A 22818-nucleotide genomic window follows, 5' to 3' on the forward strand; every position below is an offset into this window, starting at 1 on the left:
GAAAAACACGATTAAAACCAATTTGGGATAATTGGATTTGCATATTTTTCAAATTTCTCCAAAGTGTTTGGTGGTATATCATAGCTGAATGTTGCAACATTACAAATTACAAGCAGATGAGCTTATGTTTGCAGGTTTAAACGAATTTACTTCACCATCCAATTATCCAAAATTAGTTCCAATCGTGTTAAAATTTACTTTTCCCAAGAGTTAACACAGGGATGGCGGCCATTTTGAATTTCAAGCATCGACAAATCGTGCTTAATTTGTTTCTCCAGGAACAAAATTTACCCTTTGACCCCTGATTTTTGTTCTTGATTTTGAAAGAGAATGGTTAAAAGATTCCTCGAGGAAAGTTTGAGCAAAAGTTTCAGTCTCTCACTTGCGAGGCGCACATTGCCCCAAGGCTAAAAATACATGGCGGACGAGCTACAGAAGACGAACGTTGTGTGATAGCGAGGTATGAGAGTACAGACAGCCATCCAAAGATTCGCTTTAGGTCACCTAAGAAGGAATACCTGCTTTGATATTATAACGAGATAAATCGTCTTCATATTCTGTGTACATGATACAACGACATAACTACTCGATGACGTGCCTCATCAGATAGTTTCTGTAATGTACCGCCCCGCAACGCACCACCAGTTTTCCTTGTACACTGCGCCGAACCAAGAATCAACAGATTTAAAGTGTAAGATATTGAGCATAGGGAAGCAGAACAACAGTAACTGAGAACGATGTTATTCATGCTTAGTTATGGAGGATTTGATTTCATGTATGGTCCAACCAAGAAGAGTCGGGCAAATTTTGAGTTTACAGTTCTGGAGTAGTAGTTAGTAGATATGACAAAGTTGTTCTCGCGTTTTCTCTTAAAAAGTATTTGCAATCCTATATGCACCGCGACCTTGCATAATCTAAACTGGATACAGCATCACACACATCTAGCTTTTACCGTCTGTGTATATTACTGCGATGCCCTGTTTCTCATGTGATATTAGGAGATCTGTGATCTTTGTAAAAGTAACCATCACACTATGCGCGTCTCGCTCTCGGTGGGCTGCGATCATTTTTTAAATGTCGAGAGTGTTCTTGGTCTGATTTGAAGATGGATTCCGTTGGAAGACCTGAGTACCACGTTGTTGGTTCTCTTTGGCACTTTGTCCTTCACGGGAAATAATTCGAATCTGTTCAGTATGGCTGCTATGGCGATCTTCATCTCATTCATGGCAAAGTTTTGACCTATGCAGTTCCTATAACAAATTAAACATTGGTCAAAACTGGAACATTATGTATACAGGTGGTATGCAACAATATCATAAAATATATGGCCAGATATTAAGAAAAATGACCAAAGAAAAGATTGAACCACCTTACTTTACAACAAACAGAATATTACTGGTTGTGAGAGTAGTCAATATACAGTAGTTGGTCAGGTTCCCTGACCTATTCTGTAAGTCACTGTACTGTGATCGCGATAAATGAGAACAGCGCCGCCAGCGGCATAATTTGGCACCAATGGAGCTGTGTTATGTGTGATCAGTGATCTATGCTCAAATAAGAGTTAGAAAAAATCAATAGAAAAGGTCAACCATGGTTGATATAATAAGGAAGAAACGCATGCAATTCCGAGTCGTTGTTTTCAACCAACAAGCTCAATTCTCAGAGACAATGTCTGCAACCGAACATATTTCACTGATCCTAATCTCTCGTCAAATGAACTGTGACGTAGAGGATTAAAATTGAAGGAGAAAGTGGGGAGCATAATGAACACGAACCTAATAGCACTCCTTTGTCTGTACAGATAAACTTTTTTCATGATTCGTTTGGAATTGCCTCTTTCCCAGGAGTTTCTGGAGTGAAAATCCCAAATCAGAGCCGAGTTCTAACCCAAGTGTCGGTGAATTATCTATCGCTGATGAAAAGTGACCAATTGCTGTCTTACCTGGGTCCAGCCGAAAACGGTAGAAACGCGTACGGTGATCTGTCAATGCAGTTGTCTGGTAGGAAACGTAATGGATCGTATTTGCTTGGGTCAGGCCACACGTTGGAGTTGTAATGCATTGCAATTATAGAAGCAATCACGGTGTGTCCTGCAAAGATTAAAAAAAAACACTTTTGGCGAAAACGAAAGCCATAATGGGTACTTGATTATAATTTTCGTACCAGCATAAGCGACTAAGGCTCGCAAAATTACTTGACCATGACCTATTTCAGACTCCAAGGATACATCATAATTCTTTGTATGCCTTTTCATCTGATTAAAAATTAACTCTTGCCATCAAACGATAAATTCACGTCGGCAAACAATGAAACGGACGAAAAAGAGGCATACGACAGTGTGTTCATATTCAACGTAAACGTGTACATGTACCTGAAGGAACGACTCTCCCGTCATGCAACAGTAGGGGCGACTTTAACTGACGTGCTACGATTGGCACTGGTGGATGGGTTCGCAGACTTTCCTTGATACACATGGTAGTATACGATAACTTGTGAAGATCGTCCCTACATAGAAGATACACAAATATGTGAGGTGATATTTGTGATACAGTTTTGTACCGATATTGATTTTTTATTAAAATGGAACACGATTGGAACTAATTTGGGAAAATTGGATGAGAGTAATTATTACGAAAATGTAACGAAATCGAAATTTTTACAGCTGAAATTTTACAAAATGATAGAATAGTGTAAAATTTGAAATATTGTTCTCATCGGACAAAACAACGAAAACACAACGATTATTGCATACCTCTTTCATCGGATTCATTTTTATGAAAATAAGTTCATTTTTGTGTAAATGTACTGAAGAAACGAGACAAAATGCTTAAAATTCCTCTAATGACGAATTTTGAGTCAGGGCACTTTTGAAATGCCCCTGACTTTTTCATGAATTTAAGGCTTCATAAACATAAAATTGAGTCAGGGCACATTTTAAAAGACCCTGACTGACTTAACTGTAAATCAATCGAAAAGCTTCATTTTGGTCGAGGAAAAATGACAAACTGAGATTATTACTAGTGTTTCAGTAATGAAGAAACTACAGACAAACTCTCATATTTTCATTCAAATGTGAATATTGTTCATATATTTTGAACAATATTGCATTAGATACTATCATGCACTGATTCTTACTCATAAGATTTCAACAGCATCACAAATTGTGTATAAAATTTTAAAGATGGTAAGCAATATGGTGTAAAATTAGAGAAATTTCTAAAATTCTTGAGAAATTCTGCCAATTCAATTATCCCAATTTAGTTCCAATCGTGTTATGGATACACTATGTGTCATAACATGTGAACGAAATTGTCGTGTGCTTTAATGTCCTCATTATGTAAACATTGACTAACCATTCTATCTCTGTATTCAGCTTCCCTGCCATGAGATCGTCAATTTCTTCTCTGCATTTCTGTTGATGTTCAGGATTCATGGCCATGTTGTACAGACACCAAGATATGCCACTGGCCGTTGTGTCGTGACCTTCAAACATAAACGTGTCCACTTCGTCTTGAATTTCTTGATCGCACAGACCCAAGCTTTCCTCGTCCTGGTTAAATAAAACGGATATGAGACTTGTTGCATCTCAAGAAAACTGCAAGTTCTGTTCTGTCGTCCAAATAGAGAATCTATCTACAGTATAACTTTAATAAAAGCATTCAATTTGTGTACGTTATGGTGATAGAAACAAAACTGTTACAAAAACCAATTATCAAAGAAAGGGTTTAAAATGTCCAGGTGAGTGCGATGCTACATGGATAATGCTTGTTTATCTTAACGTAGAATGCGCCTTGGGGGTCATATATTAAGTCTTTAATTTTCCAGGCTCATATTACCTTAAACGAGTAATATATCATTAAATAAGCTTATGCCCTAAAACCTCTTACAATAATGTGACTAACATGTAAGGTGTAATAATTTAGCTTATTGTCATGGATAGTGACCCATTTCATTCGGATGAAGGAATAAATTATCTTCAGTTTGTCTCTATTTGATCGAGGTACGACTTCATCTCAGGCGGTGCATAAAAATATGAAAGGCAGACACAGAGTGTCGTTATCTGTAAACATTCATGGATTTTCTGTACCATGTGTTTCATCTGCAAAGGTTTTAGGTGTAACTCTTGATGAAAGCTTATCTTGGAATGATCATATAAATTGCATGTGTACATCGTTGAGCAAAAGAATTGGCCTTTTACGCAGGGTACGTTCTTTTATACCCATTGATTATCGTATCGTTTTATACTATGGTTTAATTCAAAGCACATTAGATTATTGTTGCGTAGTATGGGGTAACACGACTGAGAAAAATCTAGAGAAACTTTTTACACTGCAGAAGAGAGCTTTGCGTGTACTTTTGAATTGCCCTATGATTTTCCTTCTGTAGAATTGTTTTCTTTTTCAATGTCATGTCAGTAAGACAAAGAATTTATTATTTCCTTGCAATTTTAACATTTAACTGTGTGACAGGTAATGCTCCGCAATATCTTTCAGATATGTTAATCTTCCGAAGTAGAATTCATCAATATTATACACGTTCTGTAGAAAAAATGGATTTTAACATTCCAAAAGCAAATTTATGTATGGGTCAGAGAAGTTTTAAATATCGTTCATCGCAAGTATGGAATTCTTTACCCGGTGCATTAAGACATGCTCCAAATATAACAACGTTTAAGGTGAAAGTGAAACAATTTATAAAAGAAAATGTTCCTCTGTAATTAGTAATTAGCTTTGTTGTTTTTTGAGATTTTTGCTCTTTATTTGAGCCCCGACGAAAATTACTCCTTGAGTAACTCGGTCGCTCAGTAAAAGTGTAAATAAAAATAAATAAAAAAAATAAACGAGAGCCATTAAAGCAGATCGACCGGCAGCATCCGGGATGTCGACAGAAAGGGAGAAGCGACCGGCATCATTGCCAAGTTCATACTAACCTTTGCCCTGAGCAGTATATCCAGAAAATCGATATATTTGCGTTTTTGTTGCGCTGTTTTTTCATCCTCATATTTCAGAACGTTTCTTCTTTCTCGGATCACGCGTTTAGAGTATTCGTGTACAGTTCTCAAAGCTCGGCGGAACTTGTAACCCATCCTTGACATGTGAAAGATGACGTCATTGTGGTATGGCACGAATCTGGTGCGCGCTGGGATGAGATACGACAAGTCATAAACACCCCGGATGTAAGGATTCTTATTCCTGTGAAAGAAGTGTGAATGGTATTTTCTTTTGAGTAAATCAAGGTTTAGGACTGTAGACGTAGAAAATATATGTGAATTGTAACAGTGACACGTACAAGACCACCTATATTAGTTCAAACAGCGAACCTTCCATCATATTATTGTTCTTGAATTAAATAAACTTAAGTGACTGCGAAGGGAATGAAGAGAGCATTCCATATCAAAAAAAGGTTGGCACTAAATATACTGAGTCGAAGTTTATTAAAGGAACCAATCGCTGCAACTTGCATGTAAGCAACTACGAGAGAGTCGAGGACTATCCTTGACACAAATCAGTTCCATTTCGAAGACTGACCTTGACGACCATTTAAAACCATTTGAAAGTGATCTGTTGACTCACTTGTCGCGTTGACAGTTGCTTTCCTGGCTGAAGATGCATTTCAGTAAGCTGTCCAGTGTCATCAGACTGATTTGTTCAAAAATCTCGATATCACAGCCGTTGTTTTGCTCGCCATGATCATGACAAAATCCCGACCACTTAGCCTAAAAATGCAGTTGACATGTCGTTAATATTCTATGATCAACACCTCGGAAGGTACAAAGCAGAAGCGTTGGCTCAAAAATAAATTAAATGATTAACCATTGAAAAGTTGGAATTCTGGAATAAAATGAACGTTAATAGACTTATGCATCAATATTGCCAATGCGACATAAAGTTACGAAAAGCAAACACATACTAAGTGTTACGGCTTCGGAGATGTAATTGTTGCAATTACTCAGAGGCGGGATCGTCGGATCTGCGCTCGAGTGTCGCTTCAAGTTGGGACATAAAAACAATAATGGTACGCGATTGATCAAAATGCTTGTCATAATGCACATCGTAAACTTTAAATGTTGCAGCTATGTTGACGAGATGCGACTAGATGTCTTGCATGAACACATTTTCCTTCTTATGAAAGTCGCACAGGTGCAGTTCCCATGACTCCGCCCTTCTTAAATGCAAAGAGTTACAAATGGAGAACGTTAAATCATTCATAACTTCGACAAAATTTAACAAAAGAGTAGGCAGAAGCACTGAAAGATGATTTTACAAAACAAGTGTTAATTTAACATAAATAGTTATTAATGTTAGAATGTTCTGTAATGCCGAACAACTCAGTTGAAACCAATAGACAACTTACCAACATCGTCTGGACGCATTCATTGTACACCTTGACGTACGGTTTTAGGATGTCAAAATGAAAGCCGGGCGTTAAAAGTCGTCGATTGCGAAACCATTTCTGACCAGAACTTATCAAGAGACCATCACCCAGCCATGGTTTCAACATTCCATAGAAGAGGTCATCTTTTGGTTCTGCATTTTTTGAAACGAAAAGAAATGAGAATTATTATTCCGAGTCCATAAATGTCGGAATCGTTGACCGTTTACTCAAACGATGTCTTAATTTAGCGGTATTAGTCCGGGCATCTTTTTTCGTGTACACAGGTTTGGCAGAGGCTTATAAAATACCTATAGTAACTACCTTCATTTTCAAATGCAGTAAGTCTCCAGTGCAAAGTTGAACTCTGACAAAAGCATAGAAGGCAACAAATGGAGGAAATTAGGGTGAAATGAAAGGTGGGAAGGCGAGACGGAGTAAGTGTGATGAAGCCTCGGAAGAGACGATGTGACCCAATCATGGTATCCCAACAAATATCACGTGACCTTAGAAAGTTTACCTGTGGTACTCAACAGAGCTTTTATTGTAAGCGGGTGATTGAAAACAACACGGGAAATGAAAGGACCAAGCCATCTGACCGCAGCGGGGGAGTTTCCTGCAGACCGTTCAACCAATGTACCGATCGATGCTTCGCTGTTTGTCAGCTGTGGACAAAGCACGTATGTATGTTATCTAATTCGTCGCCGAACAATAAGACTTCTGTCACTTCTGTATAGGGAGTTACCCACTAGTAACGCCCAATGGCCAGATATTAAGTTAAAATTGTGATAAACATACCGTCTCTCGCTAGAAAGTCACACAACTAGCTGTTGCAGTGCTCTTTTTTACCTCCACGGTCCATGCATACGTACAATGTAGTTGTTGTCAGCAGTCATCGTGTTTAATGCACTTCTTTAAAGATACTATGTTGTATTTTAATACTAGGGGCCCGATGACAGTACGTCCCTTTGCTCAGGTTGCCACGTATTCATTCAGTGCAGGTTGCCACTTTAACTAATTTCAACAGTCACTGCAGGTGCAAAGTAGATGTACGACCTAATTTGGCACAGTGCGCATCGGAGTCAAAAGGCAACTGTAAACTGAGTCTCACCGTCAAACAGGGATCGACCTGACATCATGAGAGACACTTGTAATATTTATGAAAGATCTTACATGCAGTTCTAAAACTGAGTTTACTTACAATGTGTAGATGTCCGTACAGCCAATGTCTGTCCTGACAGGGAAATTGTGACAGCTCTCTTTCACCGCGCCATTTTGTCTGGAAGAGTCGGTAGACAGCGTACAGGAGGCGAAGGACAACCGTCAATACCGCTGCAAATAGTAAAATGCGATAATTGAACACAACTCTTACCACCGTCAACGCTGAAACTGACAGTTGTTGGTACACAGAACTGACAATTTCATTCATTCTGAAACCCTGTTCCAAAGTACCATCACTTCCTTGATACCGTAAACTAACGTAAAATCCTGTGACCTTTGAACCTTGGCTGCGCATGACACGAATACACTAAGACAGACGGAAATACAGTTCGTGTGCAGACAACACTAGTTAAAACGATTCTGTGATCTTTATACGAAGCAATCTATATAATAATATAAAATCGATAGGTTTAGAGGGCAGTTATGTATTAAATGCACACCGATGGGCAAGACTAACAACGGTTTCACCACACTCTGCCGCACAGTGAACTAAGAGGCTCGGAATAAGCTTACTTAAAGTAGTATGCGTCTCGAAAGTGAAAGACTTAAAATTTTGCTCAAACTTTCGTCACGAATCTTTCATCCATACTCCTTCAAAATCAAGAATAACAATCAGGGTCACAGTGCAAATGTTGATACTAGAGAAACAAATTGTCCAAGAGTTACTGATATTTTAAATTCAAAATGGCCGCAATCCCTAACTCTATGGAGAAAAACACGAAAAACTAAGACGGTGAATTTTCTTTCACCAAGAGCGTCAGGAAAGAATTGTAAAAGTTTGAGAGTCCAAATATCTGTCCCAAGGCGCTTAAGGTTCCAAGACAAGAAATTGACTTTTTTAATCTAACAATTCTCTCAGGTGGTTAATAAGCTCAGAATTCCCCGTAAATAATAAGTTTTCTGATATAGGGGAACATGTGGACGGACTAGGCTGGCGGGGTAGGATTGCAATCATATAAGCATTTTACTGTAGTGTGAAAATAACCAAAAACACCACAAACACTCCAACTGCATAAATATGTTTAAAGGGACGATCTCAAATCCCTGGCTCTCGCACTAGTTTTTGTTGACATTGAGTATTTACACGGTGTTGGCCCTTTGTTTTCCATTGACATTTTATCAAGTTGGTCAATTTGCTTGAAGCTGATAAAGAACCTGCCCCTTTAAGACGTCGGACGTCCGGACAATGGATAGTTGGTACAGACGTTACAAGGGTCATCAACCTTTATGTCAACTTTGCTATTTATTTCAATCATTATGCAATGTGTCAAAAAAAGGTCGAATACTTGTTAGCTTTCGCTCACTATACTTGTTACGTCTTACCAGTGACCAACAAGTTACAACTCATAAACAAACATCCATAAAGTGGTAATGATATTGACGTAGCAGCGTGAGAGCGTCTGTTATCAAGCATGATATCCACATGCACATGGGATGATAGAATGAGTTTACATTTAGATTATATGCAAATACCCACTGTACAGTACGAACAGAGACGAAGATGAGACTGTACCTGGTATCAGACCGAAAGAGCATTTATTCTTTTGTACAGTAGAGGAAATCAGTCTCAGGACTTTCCTTTGTTGTTTATGAACAAATAGCTGTTAATCGTGAGAGTGTTTTATATTTGCGCTTGTTCATCTGTATTTGAATTATTTTATCTTTTTATTTACTATTTGTACAATTTAAATAAATAACTAATAAATGAAAGAATTATGGACTTGAAAAGAACAAAACAAAAACAACTTTCGCTCAACGTGCTGTGAGACGATAGAACATAGAATGAGAAGATTCAATATCAGGATACCTATATTGCATTTATTGCTGTCATTTAATATCTGTAAATATACATGATTTCAGTTCAAATAACAAAATGGAATTTCTCATCCGACATTTCTGTATACCTGGTCAGTGAAGGTGTAAATGACAAATATATTGCTATGTATCGGTAGTGGTAGCACCATGTTCAAGCAGTTTAAATATACCAAAGAAATTATACATTGGCAAAAAATGTATTAAGGTAGAATGCACCTCGGGGACAGATATTCGGACTCTCAAACTTTATTCTTTTCTGATCTACCACTTATGGGTGTTCATTTTAAAGCTCCTAAGTTCAATTTGCAGATTGCAATGAATATCTGAGGAAATTGGAGGGGCCTTGAGGTTGGACAAATTTCGCAGAGTTACAGCTCCTGGGCCTTTAATTTTTCGAAAATCGAAAGTTTCATTTTTCTGCTTTGACATTTTGATGACTTAAATCGTCATCACATTCTGTACATATATGATACAACGACATCACTACTCGATGACATGACATCATACCAGTCAGCGGACCATTGTATGTCATAAATACATGAGATAGCTTCTGTAATGTACAAGCCGCAACGCACCTCAAGTATTCAATGTACATTGCACTGAACCAAGAATCAACAAGATATGGAGCTTTGATAATTACAGTAACTGAGAACGATGATATTCTTGCTTAAATATTGAGGATTCACTTTCATTCTGCACAGTCCAACCAAGAAGGGTGGAAAAGTTTTGGTTTACAGTTCTGGAGCACAGTTTATAGAGATGACGAAGTTGTTCTCGCGTATTCTCCTATATAAATTATTACAATGCTATATACGCCGCAACCTTGCTTAATCTAAATATAAACTGGATAAAGAATCACACACAGCTAGCTTTCATTGTCTATGTATATTACTGTGACTTTTGTGATATCAGGAGTTTTGTGACGTCACCTGTGTAAAAGTAGCCATCATTCTTTGCGCGTCTCGCTCTCGGTGGGCTGCGATCATTTTTTTAATGTCGAGGGTGTTCTTGGCCTGATTTGAAGATGGATTCCGTTGGAAGATCTGAGTACCACGTTGTTGGTTCTCTTTGGTACTTTGTCCTTCACGGGAAATAATTCAAATCTGTTCAGTATGGCTGCTATGGCGATCTTCATCTCATTCATGGCAAAGTTTTGACCTATGCAGTTCCTATAAAAAATGAAACATAGGTCACATTAGGGCAGACATTTTTAATTTTTGTGTTTCTCATCTCCCGACCGACCGTAAATTTCAGCTCCGACATGAAAATAAAAAAAAACCTGTTTTATTTGCGCCGCCTCTGAAGGCGATCATTTTAGCATGTACTTAAAAATTGTAGAGATTAAAATGAGAGAACACTAAATTGAAAGACAAGAAATTGCAGTGACTGAACGGACAGAACATTGAACTAAAACAAACAGAGTTTTTTTGGTACTTATTTTTTTTATTTCGCCCGTCCACCCTGCCAGTGAGTATCCCTCAGGAGATGAGAAACAAAAAATGATAATAGGGTCACCCTTTGGTACATTATATGTGTTCAATGGTCATAGAATATTTTATTGAAAAGCCTGTGGTAAGCAACAGTATCTGAAACGCCATGGTAAAATGTTCAGAAAAAGTGTCAAAGAAATATTCAAACAACATAGTATGAAATGAATATTACCGGTTCTTAGAGCAGACGGTAGTTGTTTCTTGTTCCCTAACCAGCTCTGTGTGTCACTGTGCAGCTATCACGATTAAAGGGGAACCTCCACTGGACAAAATGCTTGATATACGTTCAGTATATTTACGTATATCGGCGTATATGGAACACAATACGAATTGCATACGTTACGTATATCTTTGTATATGGAACATTTCAATACGTTGATATACGTGGCGTATATCTATGCAGATCAAGGGTTTACATAATGCCAGTCTTCGCAGACCAAGTGTACACTGTATTAATGCATTTTATTAGTAGACATATGCGTATGCTTAACATATTTGACACATGTACAGAACCAGTATGTGTATATATTGTTGTGTATCAAGAATTTTGCCCACTGCTCTAGCTAAGAATAGCGCCACCAGCGGCAGAATTTGGCATGAATGGAGATATGGAGTGTGTGATCTGACCCATGTTCAAATAAGTGTACAAGTCAATAGAGATGGTAAACCATGGTTGATATATCAAGGAGGAAACGCATGCCACTCCGACGCGTTGTTTTCAACAGACTGACAAGCTCGGTTCGAACACATAGCACCGAGGCAGAGTTCATGATGTCTTGTCAGATGCACTTTGACGTCGAGGGGTAAAAACTGAAAGCCAGTGCAGTGAGGTAGTTGGGGTCGCAATTCCGTCAGAGCTACTGAAACGAACCTATAGCAGAGCATTCCTTTGCCTACACAGATTAACCTTTTTCATGATACTTTTGGAGTTGTCCCTTTCTTAGGAGTTAACTTCCCCAGACAGAGCTGATTCTAGCCCATGAACTCCTAAATGTCGGTAATTATCTATTCCTGAAATCCAATTTACTTCTTCTCTTCTTACCTGGGTCCAGCCGAAAACGGCAGAAACGCGTACGGTGATCTATCAGTGCAGTTTTCTGGTAGGAACCGTAGAGGATCGTATTTGGTCGGGTCAGGCCACACGGTGGAGTTGTAATGCAATGCAAATATAGAGGCCATCACAGTGTGTCCTAAAAAGAAATGATCCAGTCAGAAATGTTGATCTCACCTTAATCGTCGAGAACAGTTTAATCAAACGATATTTCAAAAAAATACTTTTGGCTAAAACGAAATCAATAATCGATACTTGATTACAATTATTGATCATTCGTATAAACATAAGAGATTTGGAAAATTCCTTTACAATGACCTATTTGTTGGACTCCGATAATGTATCACAATTCTTTTCTTGCATTGATCATTGCTATTTATTGATAAATTCAGCAACAGATGAAATAGACGAAATAGAGGCAGTGTATTGATATTAAACGTGTACAGGTACCTGAAGGAACGACTCTCCCGTCATGCAACAGTAGGGGCGACTTTAACTGACGTGCTACAATTGGCACTGGTGGATGGGTTCGCAGACTTTCTTTGATACACATGGTAGTATACGATAACTTGTGAAGATCGTCCCTATACAGAAAATACACAAATGTGTGAGGTAAAATTTTGTAATGATATTTTGTCCAAATTGACTTTTTCATTGAAATGGGTACTCTATGAGAAAACGTGTTAAAGAAATGTTCGTGTTCTTTAATGTCATCATTATGTCAACATATACTAACCATTCTATCTCTGTATTCAGCTTCCCTGCCATGAGATCGTCAATTTCTTCTCTACATTTCTGTTGATGTTCAGGATTCATGGCCATGTTGTACAGACACCAAGATATGCCACTGGCCGTTGTGTCGTGACCTTCAAACATAAAGGTATCCACTTCATCCTGAATTTCTTGATCGCTCAGACCCAAGTTGTCCTCGTCCTGGTTAAATAAGGAAAATGAGACAAGTTGCACCTCATGAAAACTGCAAGTTCTGTTAGAATAAAAATATCGTTCAAATGGAGAATCCATCTTTAGTATAACTCTAACAAATATAATCAACTTGTGTTTGGTTGTGATAGGGAGAAAATGGTTACAAAAACAACTTGAATATTAAAGGTTGAAAATGTACTGGTGGGTGTGAAGCTACATGAATAACAGCTGTCTATCCAAAAAGTACGATGCACCTTGCGGACACATGTTGGCGTAAGAAAAATTATCACGCCTTGATTTTTGAATATTCAAAAACTTTATTTTTCCTAACTGAGCTAACACAGGGATGGAGGCTATTTGATTTTCAATAGACAGATGTAGGTAATTTGTTTCTCTATTTGCAAACTTTGAACAGCAGTAAGGGTAGTTGAAAGAGCACTTCAGTTGAAAGTTTCAATGATGAAAGTTTGAGCAAAACTTTGCGTCTTTCACTTCCGAGGCGTATACTGCCCTCATGTAACATGTCAACAAATAAGCCCTAGAACTTACTACAATAATGTGAGTAATTTGTGTAATAATTTGGCTTATAGTTGTAATATAGATAGTGACCTATTTCATTCGGATGAATGGATAAATTATCTTGGTCTCTATTCAGTTGAGATATGACTTCATCTTAGGTGGTGTAGAAATAATATGAAAGGGAGGCACAGAGTGACACGAACGATAGCCAATCAAGAAGATTTGCCGCCAGCATTAGCAAACGGGCGAAGGGACGTTTATGGAAAGGGAGAGGCCGGCAGCATTGTTAAATACTGACCTTTGCCCTGAGCAGGATATCAAGGAAATCGATATATTTGCGTTTTTGCAGCGCCACTTTTTCATCCTCGTATTCCAGAACGTTTCTTCTTTCTCGGATCACGCGTTTAGAGTATTCATGAACATTTCTCAAAGCTCGGCGGAACTTGTACCCCATCCTTGACATGTGAAAGATGACGTCATTGTGGTATGGCACGAATCTGGTGCGCGCTGGGATGAGATACGATAAGTCATAAACACCCCGGATGTAAGGATTCTTATTCCTGTGAAAGAGATATAGAGGGGTATTTCTTGTGAGTAAAGCTACGTTGCAACACTATACAACGGGAAAGGGCTGTGATTCATAAACGACAGCAGTGGCTGGTTTCACGACAAGGTGCTGAAATACTGTGTCAGATACAGTAACACTATAATAGTTAAAAATTCAGTTACAGCGAACCTTCCACTATCTCAATAGAACTTTCCTCCGGCTTGACTTCTAAAAATTTTAGTGAGAGTGACGAGAATAGAGCTAAGATTCAACATTTAAAAAATGTAGACACTAAGTGTAACAAGCCCAAGTTTATTCACAGGCGGCCCAGACAATATTAATAAGCTTATTAATAGTTTCTGGGCCGCCCGTGGTTTATTTAAGGAACCAATCGCTGCAACTTTCAGGTAAGCAACTTTGAGAGAGTCGATGACTACGTCATTACAGGTAATCCCTGACACGGTCGGCTAGCATAAGTGCACTATTATCAATTTCGAAAAAAAAGATACTTTGATGACTATAAGGAACGGTCTGAACACGATCTGTTGACTCACTTGTCAAGTTGACAGTTGCTTTCTTGGCTGAAGATGCATTTCAGTAAGCTGTCCAGTGTCATCAAACTGATTTGTTCAAAAATCTCGATATCACAGCCGTTGTTTTGCTTGTCATGACAAAATCCTGACCATTTTGCCTGAAAATGCGATTGATATAATAATGCAATTCCATAACGTAACTCAGGAAGGTCGAAGTAAACAAACCAACGTAAAATGAAACGAATAGCTTTAGCATTAGCTCGCTGGAGTCGGAATTATCAAGTAAATATTATGCTGCATTCTTATGCGTCAGTGTTGTCAATGCCACATAAAATCTGGAAAAGCAAACGAAACAGGCAATTCCTGTTTGGCTCACAGACTTTGATGCTCGGCTTCACTTTATTGAGAGTAATGACTCCAACTTTTGAATGTGAAAAATGGAAGCTTACAACTTTAAAAGCATATATAAAATTGACAAAACTGAACGGAAAAGTCTTTAGGAGCACTTAATGAGGATCGGAAACACTGTAAGAATGTTATATAATGCCGGACAAACCAACAGAAAACTTACCAACATCGTCTGGACGCACTCATTGTAAACCTTGACGTACGGTTTTAGGATGTCAAAATGAAAGCCAGGCGTTAAAAGGCGTCGGTTGCGAAACCATTTCTGACCAGAACTTATCAGGAGACCATCACCCAGCCATGGTTTCAACATGCCATAAATGAGGTCATCTTTCGGCTCTGCAAAATTTATGAAAAGAAATGGGCAATTCATTAGGGACTAAAAAGAAATGGGCATTAAGGTAGAACGCGCCTCGGGCCAGGGGGGGGCAGAAATTCGGGCTTTTAAATTTTAGCAATTCTCCTCTGATCTACCACTTGTGGGGGTTCATTTTAAAGCTCTTTACGAAAGAAAAGTTTTCACCATCTTAGTTTTTCGAAAATCGAAAAGTTTTTTCCTCCAAAGAGTTAACTCAGTGATGGCGGCCATATTGGTCTCCCTAATATGTCTCTCTAGTACCATAATTTGCACGTTGACGCCCTATTTCTATCCTTGATTTTGAAGGTGAATGATTGAAAGATTACTTGAGGAAAATTTGAGCAAAAGTTTATTTCATTTTCGAGGCGCATACTACCTTAATTCACTAGGGACTACAGAAGTGGACATTAATTCACCGTGAATGAACTGTAGGCAATGACTCGGAATAGTACCCATCTAACGTCTTGTAGCCGTATTGGTTTTGCCATTTTTTTTCGTGCAAAAATTGGGCAGACTCTCTATGAAAGAATTATATTTCTTAAATGCAGTAGATTAATCATTGGAAAGTTAAACTCCGACAAAAGCATAGAAAGCATCAGAGAAAGAAAGTGAAAGGAAGGGAGCTGTAGATGAGAGTCAGATTGTTGGGGTTTCGAAACAGACCATGAGACATGACCTTGTGCCGACCCAACAACCATAACTTGACCTTATAGAGACTTACCTGTGGTAGCCAAAAGCGCTTTCATTGTGAGCGGGTGATTGACAATAACGCAAGGAATGAAAGGACCAATCCAACTGACCGTAGCGGGGGAAAACTCTGTCGACCGTTCAATCAATCTGCAAATCGATGCTTCGTCATTTCTAAACTGTGGACAAAACACGAACGTTATGTAATTGGTCGTCCAACAATACATCGTTAGTTTCTGACGGGAACTAAATAGGGCTTCTCAATTTTATCTATAGGTCTGGAGTTTCCCGCGATTAAGCTTACAAGGTATGTCACACGATATACATACACACACAGACACAGACACACACACACACACAGACACAGACACAGACACACACACACACACACATATATATATATATATATATATATATATATATATATATATTCTGATATATATATCTGATATATATATATATATATATATTTATATATATATATATATATATATATATATATAATTTATATATGATAGATAGATATAATATATGTGTGTGTGTGTATGCCTGAGAAGGAGATCTTCTTCTCAGGCGTATGTACACACGTCTATGGGGCGCATATAAGCTTATATAGACAAAGAGCGGAATATACCACAGGTGACTGTGATGATAGTGTCTCAATGAGATTAGTCACGTGACAGTACGCTGTCAGCTATAGAATCCATGAATGCATGGTGGTTGAAACTTGTACACAGTTATATGGTATTACGTAATGTATTTCATTTCCAAATCGTGTGACGTACCTTGTACGCTTTCTCGTGAAAGAAATGTCAAGGAGTATTTTGTTATAGCCCTATATGCTACATATCCCTCGGCTCCGAATGCCATGTCAGTGTTTTTTAACTTAGAATGTTAAAAAGGTGCAAAGTACAACCAAAGTTTTCTGTCTACGTGCAGTAGCTTCAGCATAGTCAGTCATATGTTGACCCTTGAGTCAGAAGGCGACTCGCATTACACAGTTTGAAAACCTACCACCCAGTCAATAACACGAGGACATTCACTTGTAACATTTGTGAAAGCTCTTACATGCAGTTCTAAAACTGAGTTTACTTACAATGTGTAGATGTCCGTACAGCCAATGTCTGTCCTGACAGGGAAATTGTGACAGCTCTCTTTCACCGCGCCATTTTGTCTGGAACAGTCGGTAGACAGCGTACAGGATTCGGAGGACAACCGTCAGCACCGCTGCAAATAGTAAAATGCGATAATTGAACACAACTCTTACCACTGTCAACGCTGAAACTGACAGTTGTTGGTACACAGAACTGACAATTTCTTTCATTTTGTAGCCGGTTCCACGGTGGAGGGACTGTGCCGGTTCCAAAGTGCCAACACTTCCTTGGTACCGTGAACGTAGAATCCAGTGACCTTTGAACTTTGGCCGCGCATGACACGAATGCATCGAGACACAGACGGAAATACAGTTCGTGACCAACGTAAAGTTGGCGTCATCCTCATCCTCATCATCAGCCTCAGGTGACCTTCCTAGCTGACGCTGAAAATGACGCTACTCAGCGTCAGCTTCAGCGTCGTATCCGAAGATTGCCGAAGTTGCGCTACCTGATGATGGATAAATGATAAAATTCGCCCAAAACTTAAGAAAATAACCACTCCATTCTTTCTCAACTTTCTTTTGCATCGTAAAACTGGTTCGCAGGTAACATTTTATCGTTAGAATATCTCATACAGACTAGTTTTTGGAAATGTTCGTAATTTTCAGTCCATGGATCCGTGGGTGTGTTGGTTGGTATCCTCTCAACTCTTGCGTTAAAATTTTCCAAAAATTGGTGCAAAAAAGTATACGTGGCCCGAAATGTGTAAAAATCGCCACCATGAGAGGCGATATGAAAGCCCTAATTATTAAGAGGACATATAAAACAATTAACTGGTATAACTATGACTTGAGGCCTGAAAAGTCAAAGTATTAAACATACAACCTTTGAACTTTAAGGAAATTAAGGGCTAAGAATGTTGCGTTATAACTACATCGTGAGAAACGGATATTAAGAGGAGAGGTTACTAAATATTATGAAATACATACCACACTGTGTTTTGATTAATATTTACAGTGATATAAAACTTGGAGCACATTTTTAAAGTCGTTTTTACACTTATCATTCCATCAGACGCATTCGGGAATAATCGGATCTGACGCCGGTGAAGCTGACGCTGTAGCGTCATCCTCATCCTCATTTTCGCGTGACCCCTGAGGCTGAGGATGAGTATGAGGATGACGCCAACTTTACGTTGGTAGTTCGCGGAGGAAAATCTGTGACCTTTAATACCAAGCAATATGTATATAATAATATAAAATCAATCGGTTTATAAGGAAATCATGTATTAGATGCACACCGATTGTTAACGACTGCAACACAAGACTGTAAAAAACGGTTTCACCACACTCTGCAAACTGAGGGGCTCCGAGTCGGAACTTATACGTAGTATGGGCCTCGAAAGTGAAAGACTTAAACTTTTGCTCAAACTTTATTTCCTCAAGGAATGTTTCAACCATACTCTTTCAAAACCAAGAATAACAATCGGGGGCCACCTCGCAAATTTTGGTACTAGAGAAAGAAATTGCGCAAATTTTGGTACTAGAGAAAGAAATTGCCCAAGATTTACCAATATTTTATGGCTGCAATCCCTGTGTTAACTCTATGGAGTAAAACACGAAAAACTAGGACGGTGAAAACTTTTTCTTACCAAGAGCTTTAAAATGAGCCCTTACAAGTGGTAGACCAGAAAAGAAATGTGCCCCCCCGGCGGGCCCGAGGCTCGTTCTATAATATCTGTCCCCGAGGCGCATCTTACCTTACTTATATTTGAAGGTCACAGGTGCCAGGTGGTCTGATGATTGTATATGTGTCTGTTGTTAAATCTACACAACGGCAAACATGTAGGAGTTACGTACTTACTGCCACTCATAAACCTATAAAAATTGTTTCAGGAACAAGAAATGGTTTTCATTTGTAACTGTTTAAATTTACGCAATTAAAAATCCAGTTTTACTTCCGTTCTCTTGTCTAAGCCACAACTTACATTGCATCGTCCTGACAGGAGACAGTTATCTTAGCTTTTATCACAGCAATGTGTTCAAAATGAACATAACAACAACTTGATATCCATTATCACTGTGACTCACACCGACCTGACATGTGCTTCCATGTCAGCAGCAATGACCAATGGTTATGTATTTCTTAGCTCGGGTGAACCCCGCGCTTTACTTGTCTGAAGGTGATATCCCTCCATTGAATTGTCAAATCTTTTTGTTTATCTTATATTTGACATGCTTCGCTACACTAGTTTTGCTTTTTTTAACCAAACTGGTCTGATAACGAAAGTGAACCTAGCTATAAGAACGGGTTAAAGTTGAGAATGTTAATGGGGAGGGCAAACTTTGAGAAAGCCAGGTAATTGACATGACACCTTGAAACATAAGGGGCCGTGGATAATTAAAGCATGCGCAAGGTAGACGAAACTAAGTGCGTTTGGCCTCAAACCTCCACCCCACCCCCTTCTAAACGAAAGTTTGGAAGTGCGAAAATCCAACCCAGCCTCATTCTGTATCATACCTATATCGGGTTCAAACCCACAACATAAAGCATCGAGTCACCTTAGTGGAGAACCGTCAGACAGAAATACTCGACTGAATCCATCACTGGTACACGCTAAACAGTATAGCGCGATATATTGCGATCAGTAAAACGTGTAACGAGATGTTGATATGAAAACATGATGTAGTGCGATTTTGCGCACGGTAATCGAAATACAGCCAAACCCGGTCCCTACCCCCAAACGCGGAAGTTACGTTTGCCGTGCGCGTGTTTTAATTATCCACGGCCCCTAAATACCTCAAGCCGACAAGTGACAGTCTTTCGCTGTAGAATGCTGTAGAATAAATTCCAGCCCAGAGAGCAGACAATGAATTATGTGTGTTAAGGCGTGACTTTATCAGATTGATCTAAAGAACACTGTTTAACAAGCTCTCGACGGCAAGGACAATTTAAAGAGCGTAATCTATAGCTATAGACAAATATAAACAAGAGTGACGTTCGATACCCGTAATCGTAAATATTTACATGTATGTCTACACTACCGTGTCACGCTAGTATGGCCTGCCTCATGACTGACCAGGCGGTATCAGCGGTCAAGGCTAGCCAATAACCATAGCATGCTGTGTCGCTATACAGTCTACATTAGTCCACAGACACCTGTTGATTTTCAAGGACCGTCTGTTGTCACAGTCTTTTTATGGGACCTTGTCGCTCAATCGTGCATAGTTTTTGATAGCACAAATAAACAACGCTGTGAATATGCTGGGGTACGAGGGTTACAGGTCAAATACTCGGTATCTCAGTGAAGGAGAAACCCCCTGCGGAGTGATAGAGTAATAAATAGTAAACCTACCCTCACAGACTCAGGTGCCAAAGATTTTACAAGTACCCGCACGGATGTCACAAGGTTGATCTCCTTCAAAGAAACAAAGACCCAATTATGCACTATGGAGTTATTGAACTGAGTTTCATTCTCACTGAACAATTGATATACAATGCTGATAAACAGTGCTTTCTAAATTCACGGCACTGGGGACTAAGAATTGCCTCACGGTGTCCTACTAGCTGCTTGGTTTTATCCAAAACTAACACGTGACTGTCAGTCCTCTGAGTTAACTTTTTTAAGGATGATCTCAGCAAGTTTGCCGACTGTTTTGTGTGACCGACCCGACGACATCAGGCCTGTTATGTAGGCGCAGTAAACTGCAGAGTGATTATACGGGTATCATTAATATTCTTAGTGGACCGCAAACCACCCTCGTACCTTGGAAAATACATGTAGTTCAAACAGCCGTACATTGCTAACAGGAATTCTTTTTACTGCTAACTACAATAAAGTAAGGAAAAAATGTTTAATCATTGACATAAAAATGTCAATTTTACCACATGATGTCATCTAGTAACCATGCCGTATAGCAGGAACTAAACTCCTCATGAATTAGTAATTACGCAGTCGTTCAGTTAGTGCAACAAAGGTCACAGCTATTGAAAGTGCTTCGGTAGTCGTTCTCTATCCGCATTACATCCGGGTTGTTGTTGTCGTATAACGTCTAGGTGTGCAGGGCGTCGGGTTTCAGTCGACTTTAGGTTACCTGTGCGATAACGTAAGCTTCAAGTTGTCATTTTAACTTGAACAGGTGAAAACAGTTTGCCAGAGGTCGAACGTCAAATGGCCGCGCTTTAAATGTCAGCTACCGTCTGCCGTTCGGAGTGAGACCGACTACAAAATGGCCTGCAACTGCCAGTTCGATTGCGTCGAGAAGAGATTAAGTTCCGCATACTATCGCTACGGTAAATTCATCGGGCGGCACCCGTTGCCGTTCCTGTTTATACCGCTGCTAGTAGCCGGCGGTCTGGCCGCTGGTATGGTGTTCTTCCATCAAAACACGGATATCGAGTATCTTTTCACGCCGGAGAACAGCTTGGCGATGAAGAACCGGGACAGGGCCGAGGAACTGTTCCCGATAGACGATGACGATGAGTTTCTACCTCTCCGACAACACAGATTCGGTCTATTCGGTCGTTTGATATTGACGTCAAAAGACGGTGGCGATGTCCTTAGAGAAGAGATCTTGAGTGAGATCTTAGAAATCGACGATTATGTTCGAAAGTTGAACATTACAGATGACGGCGAGAGATATCAATTTGAAGACCTCTGCGGGGGATGGAAGGGAAACTGTGACACGAGCGGAGTCCTGCAGCTGTACAACCATGATGCCACAACGGCTGATACTGTGAACATTACTTACCCAACCGCGACAGACCCTGGTGATTCCACCTCACTGGTTTTTATCGGAACTGATCTCGGCGGCGTCGACTTCTACGACGACGCAGAAACTGTGAAGTCAGCGAAAGCCATGCAGTTGAGTTATTTATTGAAGTACGATTCTGATGACGACGAGAGACGGAGCAAAGCTTGGGAGTTGGAATTCATGGACAGAATAGCTGAATACGAATCGGAAAAAGTAAACATTGCGTATTTTACATCGCAGACACGAGAACTTGAACTTGCAGACAGCAGTCTCAGTGTAATACCTTTATTCTCGATAACGTTCACTGTCCTGATAACATTTTCGATTCTGTGTTGCATCATGGCGACTGGGTACTCAGTAAACCCTGGCTGGGTCAGCTCGGCGTTCTGTCGGCTGGTTTGGCGGTCATCTCAGCCCTGGGTGTCGGCAGCTACATCGGCTTACCGTTTATCAATGTCGTTGCCTCCATGCCTTTCCTCATATTAGGTAAGTGAACGCGATGCGACGCCGTCACGCAGAAATCAATAATGCGATCTGAAAGCACTATTTTAAGACGAGTGTAGGGTATTTATATTGATTGACCTCACAAAGAACAGCCACCTTGTCTGTAACTCTTTAATACTTCTACGCCTTGCAGCAGTCACACAAGGACGACGGTGAAAACAGCTATGGTCAATTTAAATACCTAACTAACCCTTTGACCTCATCTGCTCGGTGTAGGACAACGAGTATATGACATAGCATTGACCTGTTGCTGTGACCCCGGTGGTCATAATACATACGTACAAACGAAAAGCATAAAGTATATGAAAGTCAAACATCCGCATGTCGGTAATCTGACTGAACAAATCTGGAAATGCGTTGACGACGCAAACGGGGAAAGGGCTATGAACTAAGACCTTATCTCAGAGATGGGGTTATTTAATTGCGCGAATTTCCTGTTCTATCATCACCTATTGTGAAAGTAGATCAACAACAAAACGCCATACAACACGCTACGTGCAGCATTTTGCGCTGACTGACCAAGAAAACGTTTCTATATTTCTCC

At 39.5% G+C, this 22818-nt stretch overlaps 3 protein-coding genes across 8 annotated transcripts in view; 1 reads left to right on the forward strand and 2 right to left on the reverse strand.

Annotated features, from left to right (window-relative positions):
- LOC139136678 (leukotriene-B4 omega-hydroxylase 3-like) lies at positions 1-7865 on the reverse strand. Its single transcript, XM_070704466.1, has 9 exons — positions 7574-7865; positions 6893-7037; positions 6355-6527; positions 5574-5716; positions 4931-5192; positions 3354-3550; positions 2372-2505; positions 1943-2090; positions 1-1250 (listed from the first exon to the last, which is right to left on the reverse strand). The coding sequence occupies exons 1-9, from the start codon at positions 7799-7801 to the stop codon at positions 1064-1066; spliced, it is 1617 nt and encodes a 538-aa protein (XP_070560567.1). The 5' UTR covers positions 7802-7865; the 3' UTR covers positions 1-1063.
- On the reverse strand, positions 7595-21781 carry LOC139136647 (leukotriene-B4 omega-hydroxylase 3-like). 6 transcript variants are annotated; one of them, XM_070704454.1, is made up of 12 exons: positions 20902-21026; positions 20372-20434; positions 18776-18893; positions 17019-17149; positions 15957-16101; positions 15044-15216; positions 14494-14630; positions 13691-13952; positions 12686-12882; positions 12400-12533; positions 11941-12088; positions 9392-10577 (listed from the first exon to the last, which is right to left on the reverse strand). In XM_070704454.1, the coding sequence occupies exons 5-12, from the start codon at positions 15979-15981 to the stop codon at positions 10391-10393; spliced, it is 1263 nt and encodes a 420-aa protein (XP_070560555.1). In that variant the 5' UTR covers positions 15982-16101; positions 17019-17149; positions 18776-18893; positions 20372-20434; positions 20902-21026; the 3' UTR covers positions 9392-10390. The 6 variants fall into 6 exon arrangements, 5 of the variants coding, with proteins under 5 accessions (XP_070560555.1, XP_070560548.1, XP_070560535.1 ...); XM_070704447.1 differs by lacking the exon at positions 18776-18893 and having other exon boundaries at positions 20902-21781; XR_011553216.1 differs by lacking the exons at positions 18776-18893; positions 20372-20434; positions 20902-21026 and adding an exon at positions 7595-7704 and having other exon boundaries at positions 10338-10577; positions 17019-17388.
- LOC139136625 (patched domain-containing protein 3-like) overlaps positions 20970-22818 on the forward strand; it is a 9012-nt gene continuing 7163 nt past the window's right edge. The window contains exon 1 of the mRNA XM_070704402.1: positions 20970-22256. Within this exon, the coding sequence (XP_070560503.1) occupies positions 22238-22256 (19 nt within the window). The 5' untranslated portion in view covers positions 20970-22237. The remainder of the gene's footprint in view (positions 22257-22818) is intronic.

This window comes from Ptychodera flava, chromosome 1 (genome assembly GCF_041260155.1).
Source record: "Ptychodera flava strain L36383 chromosome 1, AS_Pfla_20210202, whole genome shotgun sequence".
NCBI classification, from domain to species: Eukaryota; Metazoa; Hemichordata; class Enteropneusta; family Ptychoderidae; genus Ptychodera; species Ptychodera flava.